Genomic DNA, 17,712 nt, shown 5'->3' on the forward strand with positions numbered 1-17,712 from the left:
TTTAAGGATGAGGACACTGGCCCACACGGAGGGTACCAGCCCAGTGGCCGGGCTGACTGGGACCACCCTCCTGTGGGGTCGCTTGGCCCCCAGAGCCCCACAAGGCCGCGGGCTGTAGGGAGGGGTCGTTGGCGGTGGGTGACCCGGGGGCCCGTCGCGGTTTTCTATCTGGTGGTTTGTCCACTCGGTGCAGGCATCGATGAGTGGCAGTTGCCCTGGGTACGCAGGGGCTCGCCCAGGGTTACTGGAGGGTCCATGGGACGCGCCTGCGGCGCTGGCCTCCTGACCGCCCCAACTCCAGGATCGAACTTGCCACTTTCGGGGGGGGGGGGGGGGCCTGGAGGCGGGGCCAGAGCTGGAAGCAGAAGGGTTGGGTCCGGGGGCGGGGCTCTGAGTAAGCGAGGCGGGGCCAGAGCGGACGGGGCAGGGCTGAGCACGCGAGAAGCCCTTGGGTGGGCGGGGCCAGCGCAGAGGGCGGGGCTTGGGCGGGGCCAGAGCAGAGGGCGGGGCTTGGGCGGGGCCGGGCAAGGCAGCTCCTGTCACCTCGGTTTTCGCGCCCTGGGCTCCTCACCGGCGCCCGCTCCTCCGGTGCTCGCGGCTCCATCCTGAGTCCGCGTTCCCGCGCGGCCGTCGTGAGGCGGCTGCCGGCTGCCGGGGCGATGGCGGCGCCGGGGTCCCAGCCCGCGGTCCTGCGCCTTCTCCTCCTCGTCCCGCTGGTCGCCGGGCGCCGGGGTCCGGCCGGCGAGGGGGGCAGCGCGCGCGGAGGTGAGGCTGGTGGCGGGGCTGTGGGCGCCGGGAGGACGGCTGCGCTTTCTCCCTGAGGGCGTGGAGTGAGGGGTCGGTGGAAGTGCCCCGATGGTCACTGAAATGAAGGGAAAAGGCCACTTCGCGTGTCCCCTGACAGGCCTCGCGGGGGGTGGGCGGGGGGCGGGGTCAACGTTGTCAGTCAGAGATGCTCCGGGGCCAGAAGTGCGTGCGTGTGGAAGCCGCGGGATGCGGGGCGGCCTCCCGCGCTGGGCGGGTCAGTGGCACCCAAGTCCCGCTCGGCACCCAGGGCAGAGCAGCGGGCTTCCCACGGGGACAGAGAAGGCTGAGGGCTCTGTAGCAATGTCAGCTGCCTCAGCAAGTGCGGGCCCTGGCCGGTGTGGTTGGTTCACTGGATTGGGTTCTAGCTTGTGAACCAAAGGGGCGCCGGTTCGATTCCCGGTCAGGGCACAGGCCTGGGTTGCGGGCCAGGTCCCCCGTTGCGAACGTGAGAGGCAGCCACACATCGATGTTTTTCTCCCTCTCTTTCTTCCTCCTTTCTCCTCTCTCTAAAAATAAATTAATTAAATCTTAAAAAAATAAAATAAAATAAATATTGCCCTGGCTGCTGTGGCTCAGTGGATTGAGCGCCGGCCTGCGAACCAAGTGTCGCTGGTTCGATTCCCAGTCAGGGCACACGACTAGGTTGCACAGTTGGGGTCGCGAGTGAGAGGAAACCACACAGTGATGTTTCTCTCCCTCTCTTTCTCCTTCCCCCTCTCTCTAAAAATAAACAAACAAACAAATAAATAAATTATTGAAATAAGTAAATAAAATGAGCAGGTAATGGTAGATTGTTTTTAGGTCCTTTCAATCATAATTACTTTTATATTTACATTTTCTTCATATTTAACTTAGAGTCTTAAATAATAGCTCTTCCTCATGGTTTTCTGTGAACGAATCTTTCAGAAAAGGAAACGTCTAGTCTGCCAGCAGCCATTTGGCTGGTGGAAGTTCACATAGCCGTGAAAGGTGGCTCAGGAGGCAATTTAGCCTATAATAAAGAATAGATAATTAACTGTTACATTAAGGTAATACAGGTTATTTATTTATTTATTCAATTAGTGATCATCGTGCCTTGGATAAACCTCATTGCCTACAATACTGCCACTGTGCAAAGCTACAGTAATACAGGTCTTTTAAACTGATCTGGCTGTGATCGGGAGAGTGATTTATGGAATCAGATACTCACTAGTCAGTTCTATTTCTTAGCTGTGTAGTTGTGTGAAATTTTAAATAGTTGAAACTTTATTTTTAGAACATGTAGTGGCTGAGTTCTGTTTCATTGAAAGGAAAATAACGTAATTCATAGAAAACAAGCACTATGAAAGATTTTTTTCTTCACGTTTAGTCATTTTTATTAATATTTCAGAAGCTAACAGAAACACAAAGGAGCTGTAATCTCTACTTTTGTAATGAGTATCTAGATACCTTATGTAAGGAAATAAATTTTACACATAATTTAATTTGAAATTAACAACTATTTTGGTTTATTTACATATACTAAATATGCCCTATTGGCTAGACTGTGAGCATCTGGAAAGTAGGGTTTTATTTATCTGTGTATCTCTTTATACATTTCAGATGTACCAGAGTTTATTAATATAGCCCGTCAATGGAACTTTAAAAAGGTTTAGAGTCATTTGTCAGAATAGGTTTTATTTCCAACCTTTAATCTACAAATTAGATGTAGCAAGTAATTTTTTATCATTAGAATGCAAGTTTTTACTGCTGTAATTTCAGTGCAGAATGTTTTTCTTCAAATAGCACTATTCTTCTCCCCTAAAAAATTGAATTAAATTCTTTCAGATGTACTTTTAAGCATATTTTGACAGTGACAGATGATAAATATTGGAATGGTTTTTGACAAAAGTTTATAATTTTTTTAAAAAAGAAATGTGTGCTCCAAAACAGTGTAGGTATAGTTTTATAATGACAATAAGATAGAAGAGATTTATTTATTTATTTATTTATTTATTTATTTATTTATTTATTTATTTATTTATTTATTTTAGAGAGATGGGACGGGAGGGAGAAAGGGAGAGAGACCCTGATGTGTGAGGGATATACATCAATCTGTTGCCTCTTATGCATCTGCAATTGGGGACCCAGCCCACAACTCAGGCCTGTGCCCTGACTGGGACTGAAACTGGTGACCTTTCAGTTCTCAGGCCAGTGCTCAATCCACTGAGCCACATCAGCAAGGGCCAGAAGAGATTTTTTTTTTAATGATTCTTTTCTGCTCTGTGACTGAATTTTTGAGAGAGAGATTTGTTGTTCATGAATTCATTGGTTGATTCTTGTATGTGCCTTGGAGACCAGAGATCGAACCTGCAACCTTGGTGTATCAAGACAATGCTCTATCTACCAACTGAGCTACTCGGCCAGGGCTGAACTTTTGATACTATTTTTACTTGTTTTCCTCTCGGTCAGGGTTTCTCAGCTTCTGGGACTGGATAGTTCTTTGTTATAGGAGACTGTCCTGGGCTTTGTAGTTGTGTGGCAGCATCCCTGGCCTCTATTTAGAAGATGCCAGTAGCACCCACCAAAAAATGTCTCCAGATATTGTCAAATGTGCCTTAGGGAACAAAATTGTTCCCCTGTTACCCCTTACCATCTCTGCCGCCTTGAGAATCACTTCTCCAAGTCTTATAGACCAGGGCTTCTCAGACTATCCTGTGCACGGGCGTTCTCTGGGGCCGTGGTTAGAATGTAGGTGCTAGTTAGGTTAAAAGCGGGGCCTGAGCTTCTGCCTCCCAAAGCACCTGAATGATGTGGCTGTTGCAGGTTAGAGCACCGCACTTTGAGTAGCAAAGTCTTAGACAGGTTTTCCATTCATATCCATACCAAATATCAGCTGTCATCACATTTCCATGTTTCCTTCTAGTCCTCAGTATTCACTCACAATGGGACAGTTCTGAGGAGGAACTTTGCAAGTCTCATCAAGGTCATATAGGTTATAGGAACTGAGGCAATTCTATGGAGAGGTTTACGGTATCAAATTACGATAGTAAACTCAGCATTTATTTAATCTGATGGTGCTCAGACTTTTTTAGAAAGTGCAAATCATCACCTCTCCTTGAGAACTATGGACTGGACCTAAATTTAACATTGCCTCATGTCATTTTCTTACCGCAAGTGTTCTGAGAGTCAGGGCAAGCTTTAAATTAGGTTTTCTAAAGCATATTCACTTCGGAGAAAATTTATTCTTCAATCCTGTGATAAAAATCAATAGAAAATATAATGAAAATCTTGGAGTGAAAAAAAAACGCATTTCATCTATAACACTTAAAATAATGATTTTCACATTGAAAATGTTGGATATGGTACACATTTCTTTTCGTTTACAAAATGGTTGATTATGTTCACTGCTGTATCTTGCCGTTGCTTAAAATAGCCCTTCTAGGACTGCTACAAAAGGAATTTTTAAAAAGAGAACACAAGTTCATTTTCTGTTAACTTAAAAAAAAGGCCCAAGGAGACTTACAGGTGAGGATTAAACCATTCCAGGAATGCCTTATTTATGAGTTGGGGATATCTAACATATACCACTCTGACAAGTCTTTTTAGATGTATTTTCTTCTTATGACAGATGGTGAAGAAGAAAGGGTAGGTTATTGGCAGTAACTAGCAAGATGTAAAATGTGTATATCCTTGACTCAGCAGTTCCACTTCTAAGAGTCAGGGCCATAAATTCTTGAATAGTGAAAAATAGATACACAAGGATGTCTACAGCCTCTTTCCATTGTAGCATTGTTAAAATAACCCCGAGCCGAGGACTATACAAATGCCCGCCAGTGGCGAAAGCTTACATACATGATGAAAAACTCATAAGCCAGACAGACCACTTTGCAACTTATGAAGAAAGACTGGAGGTGGATAGACATACACTGACATAGAGTAGTGAATGAAAAAAGCAAGCCCCGGGACTTACAAAGAAAGCATTTGTTCGTCCTCTGTATGTGTATTTAAAAATGTCTACAGATCAGAGTTGACGGTGGTTACTCTTAGAGGAAAGGAGATGGAAGGACAAGAGGGAGAATTCCTCTTCTTCCCGTGCTTCTGGTTTGAATCTTGACAACGATCATACATTACATATGTAATTAAAGTGTGAGACCAGCGGTTCTCGACCAGGAGTAGGTTTGTTCCCACCCCTGCCCTTGTGACATTTGGCAATGTCTGGAGATGTTTTTTGGTTATCAAATTCAGGAGGGGTTGTCACGTAGTGATCAGAAGCCAGGGATGCTGCCAAACGTCCTGCAAGGCCCAGGACAGCCCCTCCACAACAGTTATCCAGCCCCAAAATGTCAGTGGTGCTGAGATGAGAAATCCTGTAGCTATGTTCAAACATGCAGCTTTCCTATCTTACAATATCAGGGGTACCACTCACGTTGTGGGGTGTTCTCTGCACACCCATAAAATTTTATAATGACAATACAATGAAAGTAAGTAAATATGCAAATCTGTGTCCAGGAGGGTAGGTACTAGAGTTTTCTGTTTTACCTGTGCACCTGGCGTGGGGGCTGGCAGAGTAAGCAGCCACTCCACGTTTGGTGAATGAATCAATGACCTTACCTAGAAGTCACATTTCAGCTCTAACGTACCCAGGTTGTAGCCGGCGCTAAAGATCTAAGAAGAATTTATGGAAGAAACTTAAAATCACAGTATTTCCTCTCTAGATCGCAGTTCACTTATCAAGGCCTCACTGTATCGCGAGATTTTTAAAGTATTATATTTAATGATTTATCGCAGATTTTTCGCTGTATCGCGGGATTTTGCAGTGCTGTATAAGTATGTTGTTAAGTTACGTAGGTTTAAGAGTGTAGAATATGTTTAAAAACATAAGTAGTTTTTATAAAAGTGTGGAAAAGGTTAATAAGGGACTGGGAACGGTTTATAAGTGTGTGGGAAGGGTTTATAAAGCCTTAAAATACATATAACTACTAAAATAAATGTAAGGTTCTTACTTTGTGGGTTTTCACCCATCACGGGGCGGGGTCTAGAATGTAATACCCGCGATAAGTGAGGGCATACTGTATAGCAGATGTCTATTAATTCATCCTTATCTGAAGATTGGCAAATATTTATATTTAGCTATGGAACACCTTGGCTTTTTCAACACTTCTTGATAAGAAAATATGATTTTTCATAGATGAGTACCAATAAGGGACACTGTCTTGTCTTATCTTCCTAGAATTTGTTTTAAAAACCCTGAGCTATCTATTTAGTTATGTACTAAATTAGTGGAGAAAGCATTAAAAAAATGGTAAACTACCTAGATACTACCTGACTTAGTAAGATAATACAATTTATTTAATTTTTTCTGCACAACAGTGAGACAGCAAAGCAGAAGTTATTCTTTCTTATTAATTTTCTAGAATTAAAAAATTCAAACATACATAAAATATTCAAATATAATGACTTGAAGAGTTCTTGCCATACACTTTTAACAATTATTGACATTTTGCCAATAGATATCCATATTTATGTAGATTAGAATATTGTGGCATGTGCAGGTTCACAGCTAACGAGTGGTGGTGCCAAGTACTCAAAATAAGGTTTTCAGCTTTGCAGTCCTTTGTCCTTCCTTAACCACCATCCTGAGATGAAGGAGCAAGGCTACATTTCTTTGAAAATCTGTGTGGTTTCACTAAATGACTTGAAAGTGAAATTTTTTAGATAAATCATTCTTCTAATTCCCCAGATTAGAGACAATAGTAGAGAAATGATATTCAAAGTTAAAATTGAATTTGTACAGCCAAAACTTAAGTCTCTCAGAGTGTTAATGTCATTTTTCTTATTTATACCTTTTATGTATCCAGTTTACTTTGTCTCTTGTTATTTGTAATTTTTTGGTCTTTTTTAAAATTGTTTTTCTTTTACAGTTGTCCCAGTTTTTCTCCCATGTTATTTGTATTTTTAACTATCGGCCCAATATTTTTGTTCTTATACTGTTTTTAGTGTGCGTCACTGCTTGAACCCCTTCACTTTTTTTTTTTTTTTTTGAAATATGTCATCTGTGTGCTATTAGTAGAGTGCTCTTCTAATTATCATTATTAGCTTTAAAGGGTGTAGACTCTGGGAAAGCTTCTTATTGAACTGTCATTGTACTGTGCAGAGAGTGCCCAGTTCCACAGACAAGCTCTTCCCTCGTATTTTGCAAGGTTCCGTTCCTCGGGTGATCTGTAGGGAAACGACCTTTAGTGGCTCTCCGGGAGGTTTCAGGCAGAATCAGTAGCTCTGCAGGCAGTGACTGCTTTTGTTGCAATATTTCTGTGTATTTGTGTCTTTGGAGGTCTATCGGTTACCATTACTCTAGTAGTCATTTGTGGAATAATCAGAATGACCCCGTGCTGGCACTTCCATGCACAGTTTTATTTCATCCTCACCGTGGTCAGTTTTACAGAAGGCAAAACTGATATGCAGAGAAGGAGGTAACTTGCTTTCAGGTCAGACAGCAGGTGTTAGAGGCTGGAAGGAACCCAAGCCGTCCACCTGAAAATCCTGTGTTCTTAACCAGTGTGCTGTTATCCCCTCTCTTCATACTCAAATCTGAGTAAGACTAGGTCTCCAATTTTAAGAAGCGCAGGCTAATGCCTCATCATCCTTAATAGCAAATTTCTGCAGCTAGGTGAAAGTTGTTTCGCGACCGACGATGAAACTCCGAATATTGGAAAGAAAAGGGAATTGTCAGATGGTATGGACTCATTTATTCATTCGTGTATGCATTCAACAAAGTGAGCACCTACTATGTACTTCATATATATTTGTATATTAAAATCATGTATGTCTGACTGCTGTGGCTCAGTGGATTGAGTGTTGCTGGTTCGATTCCCAGTCAGGGCACATGCCTGGGTTGCAGGCCAGGTCCCCAGTGTGGGTGCATGAGAAGTGACCACACACTGATGTTTCTCTCCCTCTATTTCTCCCCACTTCCCCTCTAAAAATACATCAATAACATCTTTTTTTAAAACATGTAAATTAAAGCATTTTACATTTACTATTGATAAATTTATTTTACTTCATTATATGTTTTCTAGGTTTGAAATTTTATGTCAAGCAACCCCCTAACTGGTCATTTAAAGGCTTTTGTTACTCAGAGGTTAAATAAGTCTGTACTAAGTACTGAGAGCTTCTTAAGGAACTCTGCATATTTCCATGAGAGTAATCTGATTTAACTTAAAAATATATCTGAACTGGAGTGTTCCTTATTGATCAAAAATAATTGTATTAATATTTCATTTTAAAAGTACTATTAATAATAGCCTAACTAATAGTTTGGTTCACTAATGATGACGAACTTTTAAAAGTTATTTGTAGGAGAGAAGCCAGTACACTAACTTTTAAAAATTTGTTAAACAGGATTAGCTGAACCGTTCTTTATTGCAAAACATGAAGATAGCTTGTTTAAGGATTTATTTCAAGACTATGAAAGATGGGTTCGTCCTGTGGAGCACCTGAATGACAAGCTAAAAATCAAGTTTGGCCTCGCAATATCTCAGTTAGTGGATGTGGTAGGTGTGCATGTCATTCTGTATTCAATGTCATCCTCCTCTGTAGGTCAAATCGTTCGGGGGCCGCCCGCTAAGCTATTTATTCTTCTGTCCTCTCCGCGACTCTAGGGACGCCTGGCGGCGGCACTCTAGGGACGCAGAGTGTACGTCCAAGCTTTACGAAGCTGCCGTTCTAGCTGTGGCCTCGGTATTTTTTTCTACGTAGCAGCTTCACAGAGATTCAAGTCTGTGCCTCAGTGGTGGCAAATAATGACCCGCTAGTCCCTCAGGAAAGCACTGAAACACTGTCTGTCACTAAGACGCACGCTTTTCTTCATTTTAGCACTTCTGAAATCAAGGCATGTCCTATAATCAGTGGCAGCTCGCACGTCATTGTCCACCTTGTTCTCTCTTAGTGCTAAGAACGCAAAGGAATGCTGGGCTTGGTTCTTAGATTGGCTCTTAGATTTGAGGGTACGTAGCGGCGGACACGATGAGTGTTAAATCTAAAAATGCCGCGGGGTACTTCGGGGCAGCTGATCTGAAATACAGACTGTGCCGAAAAGGATGCAGTGAGAACGGGCTGGAAAAGACCCTGCTCTTCTGCAGAACCGGGACTGATGAACAAAACGTCAGAACAGGGCGGCGGCGGGACTGCCCGCCGGACTTCTGACGTCTGCCAATGAGCCTGGTCCCAGCCTCGCCCAGAGGAAATAAAAATGGACTTTGTTCCTTCTCAGGAGACATGTTGAAGGACTTAGCATGATATATGACCGGCCTGCTGGGGGGAAAGCAGGGCGATGGAAGTGACCTGCTGAGTGTGTTGCTGGGGAAACATCCTAACTGCAGGTGCGTTTGGCAAAGTGTGGAGACGGCGCCTGGTCCTGCACAAACCAGGGGATTTTATGTGCTTTCAGGAAGTTTTTTCTTTTTGTTTTTTGTCTTTTGTTTATTTATTTATTTTTAAAAATAAATTTGGGGCTTATTTTTAGGACAGTATCCAAGCAGTTTCTCAGGGCAAGGTTATCTGACCGCAAGTGTTTTATTAAAAGTGAAAAGAAAGTTCACTGATAAGGGATCATTGTTTCTGTAATTAAGATAATCGGCCTTATTTAAGTATTTGCTTTACAGGATGAAAAAAATCAGTTGATGACAACAAATGTCTGGTTGAAACAGGTATGTATGGAATCCAGAAGGCCACCCAACGGACTGGGGACCGGCGCCGCTGTTATTTCAGGGTCTGGGCGCGAGGGAGGACCGGGGCTTGGTGGGCTGGCGGGACGCGGACGGCGAGCTCTCGTATGATTTTAGTGCCGGCCCCGGGGAAACAGGAGCGAGTGAAGCGCACAGAAGTCCTGTCCTTAAAGAACTTCGTTCTCGTAGGGGGGAAAGAAACACACAAGGTGTATTGTTCCTTGGGTGTTGGTAAGCTTGGAGAAGAATACACTGGGAAGGAGGATAGGGCGTGCTGGGGTCTGAATAGGATGGTCTGGAAAGGTGTCCCCGAGAAGCGGCCGGGCCGTGGGACTACCCCGGGGAGGGTGTGTCAGGCCGGGGAACTGTCGCGAGTGCAAAGGCCCCGAGGCTGGCGTGTGCCGGTGTGTTTGCGGAGCAGCGAGGAGGCCCGTGTGGCTAGAGGCGAGTGGCCCCTGGGGAGGAGTGCAGGAGATGAGGTCAGAGAGGCAGTGGCAGGCTGGCCACTCGGAGATTTTGGCTTTTGACAAAGATTTTTGGCATCAGAACCTGGCGGCGACTGGAACGCCCATCCGGACTTTTGACGTATGCAAATGAACTGCATGCAAATGAACCTAGTCCCAGCATCTCCCAGAGGAAATAAAAATGGACTTTGCTCCTTCTCAGAAGAAATGTTGATGGACTTAGCATGATATATGACCGGCCTGGCGGGGAGAAAAGCAGGGCGATATAAATAGCTTGCTGAGTGTGTCGCTGCATAAACTCACTGTAACTGAAATGTATGTTTGGAAAGATGTGGAGATGGCGCTTGTCAACAATCAAATTTGGTTTATGGGCCCATGTTTAAAAGAATAGGAAAAACACTTTGTATTTTTCATTTTTTAAGAAAAAAAAAATTTTTTTACAGTTCTTTGAGCTTCTGTATGATTTTCATTTTTCTTACTATGCGAGTGTGAGTGATTCATTCACTTAGTTTTTTTTTTTTATCTTGAGCAACATGTAAAGGCTTCCTTTTTTTTAATTTTTATTGGTGGTTTTTATTTTTTCTTGAGAGCGGTTATGTAACAAGGAGTTTTAGGTTTTTCATTTGGTTGACTTTTATTTTGTTTTTTAGTATCTGTACTGTTTTGTTTAGGGCCAGTTTTACAAGCATTGTTATTGAAGGTGCACGTGTTTTTTTTGGGGGGGGTGGTATGAATTTTTTGCATGACCATGTAATTGTTATTGTGTGAAGGTGGGGTAAGGTCTTTAAATGTGTGGGATGTGAAGTGCTTCTCTTTGCACGGGTGAGTCTAACCATACTGACGATGCAGCGGGAGAAAATGTTTCCTTTGATTCCGGGCCACAGATGCCCATGACTGCACCTCCGGGGCACAGCCAGCAGTTGGGGAAACCGTGAACTGTTCGGCCTGCTCCTGACATTTCCCTCGGGCACCCTGCACAGAGCTGCTAAGCAAGGGACACGAATGAGCCAGTGTCCACAAGATGAGGTGGGCTTTCTCTGTGGGGAGCAGACATGATTTGGACATGATTTCATGTCTAAAATTTCTGGGTTTGGCAAAAAGAGTTCAGTTTTCAGTACTTTTGATGATTAATTTTACAGAAATGAGATAGTTCTGTTTGCTTTAAAGGAATGGAGAGATGTAAAGTTGAGATGGAACCCTGATGACTATGGTGGAATAAGAGTCATACGTGTCCCTTCAGACTCTCTCTGGACCCCAGACATTGTTTTGTTTGATAAGTAAGTAATATTAAAGATGCCATTTTATGTTTTGAAAGAAAACACTTGTATTTCTATTAGGCACTAGTAATGTTTTCTTCCTTTTGAAAATGTTATTGCCCAAAGGGTCGCTGGTTTGATTTCCAGTCAGGGCACAGGCCTTGGTTGTGGGCCAGGTCCCCAGTTGCAGGAGTGCAAGAGGCAACCACATATTGATGTTTCTCTCCCCCTCTTCCTCTCCCCCTTCCCCTCTCTCTAGAAATAAATAAATAAAATCTTAAAAAATTGTTTAGCGATAAAGTCAAATGACTTGATCTTACTTACATTTTTTGGTTTTGGATAGGTTCTGAGGATCCTTTCCTTTCTGTATGTGTGTATCGTTTTCTGATCATAAAAGTGTTCCTTGAAACCCTGGCTGGTGTGGCTCAATGGATTGAGCGTTGGTCTGTGAACCAAGCGTTGCGGGTTTGATTCCCAGGCAGGGCACATGACTAGGTTGCATGTCAGGTCCCCAGTTGGGGCGCAAGTGAGAGGCAACCACACAGTGATGTTTCTCTCCCTCCCTTTCTCCTTTCCTCTCTCTCTAAAAATAAGTAAACTAACAAACAATTTTTTAAAGTGTTCTTTGATTTCTAAAATGTGCAGAACATTCACGAAATCCAGAAAGGAGGTGGGAGAGGTAACCTGTAGTCAGTCCTGTTGTCCAGCACTTAGAGGAATCATACACGTGGTGAACTCACTGTGCCTGGTGGGGAGTTTGGTGCCATGTGTGCTGTTTGGTAAAGTGTTTCATGAACCTCCTGAGCTGGGTACCATTGCATCCATTTGACAGCTGAGGAAACAGAGGCTGAGGGCAGTCATATCTTGTCCAAGATCACACGGCCCAAGGGTGGCAGGGCAGGGTTCTCATTAAGGAGGTCTGACATCCCCGTTTCAAATCTTATTTACTAGACTACATGTTTGGCAGGCTGCCTGCCAGCTTTTTCTGTATGTTTTTCAAATAGTCAAGGTCACACTTTATGTTCAAATGTGTATCCTTCTATTTTTGCTTAAATACTAGATTGTAATTATCCCATGACAAGAAATGTTAACACATCTTTACAGGCATCCTACCTCGATGTGTTTTAGGACAGTTTTTAACTTGGGGAGAGCATTATTCTGGTGCCAGTCTCTTTTTTTCTAGGACAACTCCAGGGCAAATCTGGTAATTTTTGCTTATCCTAAAAAGCATTTTGTATTATTTGCCAGAAGGCATTTAGCATGAAGACAGAGCACATGCTATGCAAAAATATCTTTAGTTTTTTAAAATTTTTGCCTCCATGCTTCTCAATGCGTAAAGAACAAACCGAGTGTGAGGTAGCATGATGCCACTTCCTGGAGCATCCTTTTACTCTAAGTCATTGAAAACATTTTTACATTTAACCTGTATTACAGAGTACTGTGCAAAAGTACAATACTTCAGAGAAGTCTTATGTTGGTGGGCGTTTTCCTGCTAATTTCTCCAGGCAATGAGTTCACTGGGCACAGCGGGGGAGGCAACACTGTTTGCCAGAACTGTGGCCAGTCTGGTGCTCATGTGCTTTTCGCATCAACGTACGAGCATCTGGTATTTGTGATGGAGGGAAGAGCACTGTGAGGGGAGTCCAGGATTCGGCATCTGGCTCTGTGCACATCCTCTATATAAATAGCCTGATTATGTTTTGTGTGTAAAGTGAAACCTTTTCAACGACTGAAATGGCAGGATTCTGTGCGATGTAGGTCTGTCAGTCCTCGCACAGATGTGGAAGAAGGTATTTGAGATGTTCTTCAAGCAGAGTCCCTGCACAAGCAGGCACATGTGCAGTGTAAAATTTAAGGGATGTTTCATGCTGTAATATAGACCTTCTTTTATATTAGGCTTGTAAGATATGTGCTTGGGTTGTTTAGTTGTTTAGTTTCCACATTGTTACTGTGTGTGTGTTTCAGTGCAGATGGACGTTTTGAAGGGGCCAAGACAAAAACCGTCGTCAGGTATGATGGCACCGTCACCTGGACTCCACCAGCAAACTACAAAAGTTCCTGTACCATAGACGTCACATTTTTCCCATTCGATCTCCAGAACTGTTCCATGAAGTTTGGTTCCTGGACTTACGACGGCTCCCAGGTGGACCTACTTCTAGAAGACCAAGATGTAGACAAGAGAGAGTTCTTTGATAACGGAGAATGGGAAATTGTGAGTGCAACGGGAAGCAAAGGGAACAGAACCGACAGCTGTTGCTGGTACCCCTACATCACTTACGCGTTTATAATTAGGCGTCTGCCTCTCTTTTATACCTTGTTCCTTATTATTCCCTGTATCGGGCTCTCGTTTTTAACTGTACTTGTCTTCTATCTTCCTTCAAATGAAGGTGAAAAGATTTGTCTCTGCACCTCAGTACTTGTCTCTCTGACTGTTTTCCTTCTGGTTATTGAAGAGATCATACCCTCATCTTCAAAAGTAATACCTCTGATTGGGGAGTATCTGGTGTTTACCATGATTTTTGTGACATTGTCAATTATGGTGACTGTCTTTGCGATCAACATTCATCATCGTTCTCCCTCAACACATAATGCTATGGCTCCATGGGTCCGCAAGATATTTCTCCACAAGCTTCCCAGACTGCTCTGCATGAGAAGTCATGTAGATCGGTACTTCACCCAAAAGGAGGAAAGAGGGAGCACTGGCGGACCAAAATCTCCCAGAAACACATTGGAAGCTGCACTCGATTCTGTCCGATATATTACAAGACACGTCATGAAGGAGAATGATGTCCGTGAGGTCTGTGACACGTTGTGACAAATCAGGTCATGACCCTTCTAGACGAAGCATTCACAAAATGGGGCACCCGCACAGGTCCCACTTCTCAGTGTCCCCCATAGGTGTCTTGGATGATTTTAAAGAAAACGTAGTGTTGTGCCGACTGCTCTGGTATTCTAAGGAATGATAACCCTGCCGTGTGCCCTGAGGTGCTCTCAGCCTGCCCTTCCTCAGGCCACTGACAGCTGCCCAGACAGCTGCCTGCTTCAGCTGCAGAAACGGGGAGCAAATGAGCTCCCTGGCAGCAGATCTTGTTCTTGTGAGTTTAGATTAAAGTGGCCCCAGGAAATGCAAAACTAAACCAAGCAGGTGAGGGGTGGGGGAGATTAAGTTGAAGAGGTATTATTCAGAATCAACGTATTTATTTATTTATTTAGTCTTAAGATTTTATTTGTTTCTAGAGAGGGAAATAAACATCAATGTGTGGTTGCCTCTCAAGAGCCCCCAACTGGGGACCTGGCCTGCAACCCAGGCCTGTGTCCTGATTGAGCAGGCCAGTGCTCAATCTTCTGGGCCACACCAGCCAGGGCTGATTCAACTTTTAATTTGGCATGAAGTTAACCCCAGGCTGGGTTTTCTTTAAAAATTAAAATAAGTAAACATTGATGGGCAAGAATAAGTAACAGAAATAACTGTATGTATTAAGAATAAAAGAGGTTTTTTGTTTATTACAAAATTAGTATAAATATTCTAATTTTTCTTAAAAATTGTCAGAATAAGCCACTTGTAAAATATTACACATCGATGTGTAAATGAAACTGTGGCGTGCCTTTGAGACCTCGCAGAGGCCCCGTTCTAACACAAGAGCAGGATCTGTGCCTGAGCTCTGAGCACAGGGTCGGTCACCTACAGTTTTGCAACAGCAGTGGGCATCGGAAACTAATTTGGCCTTCATTTAGTGCGTTATATCATAAAATAGTTATATAATGTTAAATTATGTATTTAATGTGGGTGTTCTTTTTTTCAACAGGTTGTTGAAGATTGGAAGTTCATAGCCCGGGTTCTTGATCGGCTATTTCTGTGGACTTTTCTTCTGGTTTCAGTTGTTGGCTCTCTTGGGCTTTTTGTTCCTGTTATTTATAAATGGGCAAATATAATAATTCCGGTTCAAATTGGAAGTGCAAATAAGTGATGCTTCCCTGGGGGTTGTAGTAGGAATTTAGTTACCAAAAGGCATATATGTCTTATGGAACCTGTAGAATTATGAAAATGTCAACTGTGTTTCAAATTTCATGCAAGCTTTAACAGAATAACAGTTGCTTCTATCAGTTTATCTTAATAGATTGCCCCTCTGCATGAGTACAGAAATAACTGACTGAATAACATTTGGTGGTCTTCTAAAAATAGCAGGAAAATAGTATCTGACCTGTACTAGTAAAAATCTAATGTTTTTATCCTGGCTGATAATGCTTTGTAATTTGTAATCGTTTGTAATCAACAGTGAAGTTCATATTTTGATGCACTGGAAAATTCCTGTTGTATTTGAAGACGGACTTCGAAACTTTTTCTGCATTTGGTAAAGGTACACATTTTTGAATTCCTTCTATCCCGTATTCACTGGGTAAGAGCTAGTCTTTAGGACAATATTATACTCCTACATTAACTAAGCTGACTACTTAGCATGATAACGATTGAATATGATCCTGATTTTCTATAACTAAAATTTTAAAAAAATGAAAAATAGGAATTGGGAACTCCTTTAAGGCTTATTTTATTCTTTAGATGCTTAAACTGAACAATTATTATATTATTTTTATAGTTTATGTTCCGTTGTAAAATTGTACAACAACACACAGCTCCGTGGACATGCAATGGCATATTCTTAACATTAATTTCAGTCCTCTACTCACATTTTTCACAATTAGTGGAACCATGTTCTACATAAATTGTGGTAACATCTCTTTATCCCTGACCTTAAAAGAGTCCATGACAATTAAGTGAATCCCATTTTAAAAACATGTCAATGGATACTAAGAAATTGTTCTGTGAGAAAATAATCTTCCAAAATTAAAGATGGAAGTCTAATTCCATATGAGCACATCATACATTTTATATACCTGTAATGTTCCCATTTTATCTCTTTTATTCCAACATTTACAATACCAGAATCCGAGTTGCAACAATCCTTAGACATAATGTAATCTTAGCCTATTACTAAAGCAGTATGGTATCATTTATCACACGTAGCAAGTTAAATTTCATCTCTAAGTGTCCTGACTCAGCTATGACCAGGAAGAAAACACTGATAGAATTTTCATACTTGATCTAGAACTTTTAGCTCTTGAGAGAGCAAATGTTGTATTTGTTTATGGTATGTAACCTGCCGGAGTTCAACTGAATGCTTTTTGGAAGGCAGAAGGGACCCTGTCTAATCTGTCTTTTCTTATAGGCAGGTATTTAATGCCATTTAATAAGTGAAAGTATGGTTTGGTTCATTTATATTGCCTGTTAACTATCTTAGCATGTACAAGGTCTGTCCTGAGAAAGTCCAGCCAGGCCTGTCTGGGAAAAGTCCAGCCGTTGGGAATGGTTTGCACTACATCCATGTAACCTGGTAGTCAAGGGGAGAGTGGACTGGAATGTGTATGTGTGAACCATGACGAATTCACTGTACTAGTCAGTGGGGGCGGTAGACACCATTGAGCAAACATGTGTACTGTGTGGTTGTTGCATTCAAAATGACTGAGTAGAGCGATGAATCTGCATCAAATTTTGCATTAAGCTTGAACATTTCTCTGTGGAAACTATTCAGATGATTCAGAAGACTTTCGGGGATGATGCAATGAGTGTAGTGCAGATAAAAGTGTGACACAAACACTTCAAAGATGGTTAAGAATCTGTTGAAAGTGATCCACATTCTGGAAGGCCTGCAACAAGCAGAGCACCTGAGAATGTTCATCGTGTACAGGCTGCATCAACAAAGATTGGTGGCTGACAGAGCGAGAACTAGAAGCTGTCTGGGGATTCCAAACACTACTGTGTCCGAGATCTTGATGCAGGATCTTGGCATGAAACGTGTCATGGCAAAATTTGTTCCATGGCATCTGCTACTGGAGCAGAAGGCACATCACGCTGCAGTTGTTAATGACTTGATTCAAACTGCTGCCAATGAACTAGATTTGCTCAAGAAGGCAGGTGAATTGTGGGTCTACAACTGCCTGAAGAAGGCGCAGCAAAGTTGCAGCAAGATCAAGACCGTGTTAACTGTACTTTTTGATTGGAAGGTGTTGTCCATCGTGAGTACACCCCTCCAGGCCAAACAATTAATAAAGAGCACTAACTCAATGTTCTTCATCAGTTGAGAGGTGCAATACAATGAAACGGCCGCACCATGGACAACTGGTGATTGGCAGCTTTATCATGACAACATACCTGCTCAGGCATCATGTCTTGTGCAGTATTTTTGAGAAACATCAAATCACCCAGGTCGTTCAGACCCCTACAACCCAGATTTGGCACCCTGCCATTTATGCCTTTTCCCAAAACTAAAATCATCTTTGGAAAATAAGAGATTTCAGACCTTGGATGAGATGCTTTTGGACCCAGCGATCCTACTTCTGAGAATATATCCAAAGGAACCCAAAACACTAATTCAAAAGAACATAAGCACCCCTGTGTTCATCGCAGCATCACTTCCAGTCGCCAAGATGTGGAAGCAGCCCGTG

General features: G+C 42.6%; 1 protein-coding gene and 1 pseudogene across 1 annotated transcript; one reads left to right on the forward strand and one right to left on the reverse strand.

The window, feature by feature from the left end:
- Positions 1-1,797: 1,797 nt before the first annotated feature.
- On the reverse strand, positions 1,798-1,926 carry LOC149992204 (U4 spliceosomal RNA; annotated as a pseudogene).
- A 6,248-nt stretch (positions 1,927-8,174) lies between these two features.
- Positions 8,175-15,407, forward strand: CHRNA5 (cholinergic receptor nicotinic alpha 5 subunit). The gene is made up of 5 exons (XM_090263846.1): positions 8,175-8,318; positions 9,429-9,473; positions 11,123-11,232; positions 13,177-14,008; positions 15,018-15,407. The coding sequence occupies exons 2-5, from the start codon at positions 9,447-9,449 to the stop codon at positions 15,177-15,179; spliced, it is 1,131 nt and encodes a 376-aa protein (XP_090119972.1). The 5' UTR covers positions 8,175-8,318; positions 9,429-9,446; the 3' UTR covers positions 15,180-15,407.
- The last annotated feature ends 2,305 nt before the right edge of the window (positions 15,408-17,712 follow it).

The sequence above is a fragment of the Furipterus horrens genome, unplaced genomic scaffold (assembly GCF_987537825.1).
Source record: "Furipterus horrens unplaced genomic scaffold, mFurHor1.1.pri manual_scaffold_16, whole genome shotgun sequence".
NCBI lineage: Eukaryota > Metazoa > Chordata > Mammalia > Chiroptera > Furipteridae > Furipterus > Furipterus horrens.